The sequence below is a fragment of the Humulus lupulus genome, chromosome 2 (assembly GCF_963169125.1).
Source record: "Humulus lupulus chromosome 2, drHumLupu1.1, whole genome shotgun sequence".
NCBI lineage: Eukaryota > Viridiplantae > Streptophyta > Magnoliopsida > Rosales > Cannabaceae > Humulus > Humulus lupulus.
The window spans coordinates 225,226,402-225,230,716 of record NC_084794.1 but is presented as its reverse complement, the minus strand read 5'-3'; the positions used below and the strand labels follow the sequence as shown (position 1 = coordinate 225,230,716).

At 33.1% G+C, this 4,315-nt stretch overlaps 1 protein-coding gene across 1 annotated transcript; it reads right to left on the bottom strand.

The window, feature by feature from the left end:
* Positions 1–2,686: 2,686 nt before the first annotated feature.
* Positions 2,687–3,628, bottom strand: LOC133815217 (putative disease resistance protein RGA3). Its single transcript, XM_062248074.1, has one exon. The coding sequence runs from the start codon at positions 3,626–3,628 to the stop codon at positions 2,687–2,689; it is 942 nt and encodes a 313-aa protein (XP_062104058.1).
* Positions 3,629–4,315: the final 687 nt, after the last annotated feature.

The following is a 4,315-nucleotide window of genomic DNA, read 5'->3' as shown; positions in this document are numbered from 1 at the left end:
GACTGTATGGGAGAGATAGAGTCTGTGCTGAAACAAGGGAGGAAATGGGAATGAGGACCATGATTTGAATTTGTGAAAACAAAAGGCTTCGAGACACAGTTGTATGAGGAAAAGTGGAGACCACAATTGGATTTGTTAAAGCTTTATAATGGTGTAGGTGACATCCATGGTAATTAAAATTGTTGAGAATAAAGGGAAAAGTTGTTGTGAGAGCTTTTTTCTATTAGGTGAAGTAGTAAAAGTGATTACCAAGGTAATGACTTTTCTGATACACCCCAAATAAAAAATTTATCTTGTCCAAGATGGACTTATCCTCAGACCAGATAACACTAACACTACTTCGAGATAAATACTAAATAGTGTTTTGATGGTGTATGCTAATAAGCTGGAGTTTTGTGTTTGTTTTTAATGTGTTCTTAACTTCAAATTCAAAATACTCCGGTCCCCACCTTTTGTCAAACCTACAGAAAAGGGAAAAAAACATACATAAAAAATTAAAAGAACATTACGTACAAATAAAATACAACACACCAGAAAGAAAAAATCACCATTAAATATATGACAATTAGGTTAAATAAAAAACACACAATTTAAATTGAAGTATATCAAGAACTAAAAAGTATGATCATGAACATATATCTAAAACGAAGAAAGGAAACAATTCACGGTTTGTTTGCTAGTATTGTATAATATAAGATTATGATTATGATTCTAATTATGAATTATATTATTTATGATAACCTGGAGTAGATTATATAAATGTATATAATCGCATGGTGGGAGATCCCATATATATATATATAAATACACGTGAAAAAGTATATTGTGCCTTTCCAAAGCATGCATGCAAAATAAATTTTCTCTATTTTATATATGGAAGAGCTGTGGAAAACATGCATGAAAGAAAACTGAAATTAAAGATATAAGTTATCTGCTAATTTAAAAATCATATTGCATGTGGTCTTGATAATATTTTTCAAGATGTGAAAAGAGAATATCATACCTCAATCAACTGATAATTACGACTCTCAATTTCATTTCATGATATATTGTATGCAACGTGTCAAGAATCATGAGGTTCCATCTAAAAACCAATTGGTGATTAGTGGAGTTACACATGTTCTTATTAATAGTTCAATATTCTTACACTTATTCCATGTAGGACACAATAGTCTAATATCCCCCTCAAGACCACATGCATGCTCGCTAGGGAATTGGCTCTTGATACTATATCAAGAATCATGAGGCTCCATCTAAAAACCAATTGGTGATTAGTGAAGTTACACATATTCTTATTAATAGTTCAATATTCTTACACTTGTTCCATGTAGGACACAATAGTCTAATACAACGAAACCATATATAGCTGCAAACCATGCGTGTCGAACGCCCAAATTAAAATTTCTGCTAAATCACACGCACATCTACAAGCCTCCATTATCTTCAGAAAAATACTATTTATGTAGCTGACATGAAAAAACAATTACCCATTGACAGCAAGACTTGTATGTTTAAGTTCTTGACTTCAATTTATTTGAAATTCCCCAATTGACACGGTAATGTTGGGTACTGTAGTTATTAATTAAGGGACTTGTAACAAACTTGATCATCTGAAATAATGTAAAAAGATAAAATTAAATTATTACATATAGCCAAAGAAACGGAGTTGATCATCTATGACTATTAATTGCGAGCATATATAAGAAGCCATAACCAAAGAAACAATCTCCGAAGCAATGATCAATCAGCAAATTCAGCAGAAAATCCTTCATATATATGCACTATTTATCATATATAAAGAGAAATTAATTAATTAAGGTTACTAAAGTGTTTTGCTCTTCCTGAATTTAAACTACAGAAAGTTGTTTGGGTAGAAAACTAACATGAATAATGGAGATAACTTGAAGACTTTTTTTAAAACTAAGATTTATATGGGAGATAATATTACCATAGAATGAACTTTTTATTATATAACTCAATTTGTATTTTTGACTTGATACAAAAGGAGGAGACTACATCTCTATTTATAGGACATTTTTAAAATTATTATCTAGTAAATTATTTTATTATAATTCTTATATACTAATTAAGATATGAAAGTTCTAGAATATTAGGGGTGTTTGTTTTGAGTAGTTGAGTTGCCGTGAAAAGTGTAGAGTGACTTAAGATGGAGGTAATATTAAATTTTTGTCTACAAAAGAGTTCACTTTACCCTTAAAATACATGTAGCACTCACACAAATTATTAACTTTATCCCCTTAAAATTTGAACCAAACATAAGAAATCATTTAGATTCTCATTTCCACTTTTACTTTACCCCATACCAAAAACTCCCTTAGAGTACTCAATAAACTCTAGTAAATAGATGAACATTTTAGAAAATCTAGTAAATACACAAAGACACTAGAAATTCTAGTAAATATATGAAAATTCTAGAAAATTGTAGATACTAACCATAATAAATCAATAATAAATCCAGTTTAATATTTGAAGAGTTGGCAACTGATGATATTTATGTAATCTGGAATTTGACATTTTTTATTGCCAAAAATCTTATAAATCAACTAAAGTAATAATAAAATAAAATAAAATAAATAAATAATAACAATGATGGAGTAAATGCTGCGCAAACCTATGTCTTATTAGTTACCTGAGGAGCATTAATTTTTGTACAGAAATGTATCTGTCAATTATGGGTAGTTAGACGTTGTTGCAGTCCCCGAGTATTTGGGATATGAGAGATTCTGATCCACTCCACTTCCTCACGTAGTTTTTGTAAACGTTGCTCGAGTATTGGACAATTTTCAATGGTCAAAACTCCAACATTTGTTATGAAGTTTGGAACAGTAGCTAGCTTGTGACAGTTGGAAATTTCCATGGAGACAAGAGATGGCATTATGGTCGTTGAGTATGTGAGGTCGGATGATGAGGTCGTTGAGTATTTGAACTCTGGTGAGGGTGTATAGAATAACTCTGGTGAGGCCTTTGTGTAGGTCAACAACTCAGGGTCAGGGGAGGCCGTCGAGTAAGACAAGTACTCTGGTGTTGAGTATGAGAAGTCTGATGATAAGCTCATCGAACTTGAGTAACTGAAACCTGACCACTCTTCCCATTTGGCCAAGTCCCGAAAACAAAGTTCTTCCAGCTTCGGAAATGACTTGGAGAAGCGTTCCACCTCCGTTGTGTGATTACTGCCTGAAAATTCCACTCCGAAAAACTCTGGTCCGACTATTTCTAGATTTCCCATGGCTTCTATATGGAGGACTTTAAGAGAGGGTAGTTTTCCACAAGGTGGTAAGGCTTTACATTCATGGAAATCTTTCAGGACGAGCCTTGTCAAATTGACTAGAGTAACTAACCAATTCGGAATGGTTGCACCAATGTATTCTCTGATTTCAAGGGATTTCAAGCCTGGAGGTGGCTTCAGGGCTGACAGTAAAGCTCGCGACACTTCTTTTTTTCTATGTGATTTGCTGCTCCGCGAGAAATTTAGCTCCAAAGAAACCAGGTTTTGTAGAGACATAAGCTGTGCATTCTTGGCTTCAACCGCATAGTGTTCGTTTCCAATGTCACGTATGTGTAGATTCCCTTGACAATGATTCAGCTTACTCAAATCTCCAAGAGTCATTGCTTTACTAGTCTTGTTGTGGCCATAAGAACTTGGCACAACGAACAGATCGAGTGTTTCAAGGGAAGCTAGTCTCCCAATCCCGCTAGGCAATTCCTTTAGCTGATGGCATCCGCCAAGGTAAAGGTGTTAGAATATTATTTATTTGGTATATAAAATCAACTAATTGATTTAATATATTAAAGTCAATATTTAATTTATTGACAAAATATTCTAATTAATGGTCAACATTGTTTGTTATCTGATTTGTTGTTACTCGATTTTTCATATCCCAACTGATTGAGGAAATATCTCAATCTGTGGCAGAGACTCTGATGGTAGGTCTCACTCTATAAATATAGAGTACCGGTCCCCAAGCTCGCTACTCATTCTGACTTTCAGTAACTCCATCTAAAAGAGTTAGTGAGAGCTTGGAAGCCCGTGTGCTCGTTCTAATTTCTGTTCTTTTCTTTTGTAGATCTAAAGCTAGATCGAGGTTATCAATAGCAATGGCTGGAGGTATACAATATTCGATTCTTTTTTGCATATGTTCATTCATATATTAATTCCGCCTACATGTATATAGAATTGTTCATATGTCTACTTTCATATTAATTCTAACATTTGGTATCAGTCGCTAGGTTAATCTCTGCCTTGTTATTTTTGTATGCATATATACACATATATATATTTTTTTTCATGATTAAT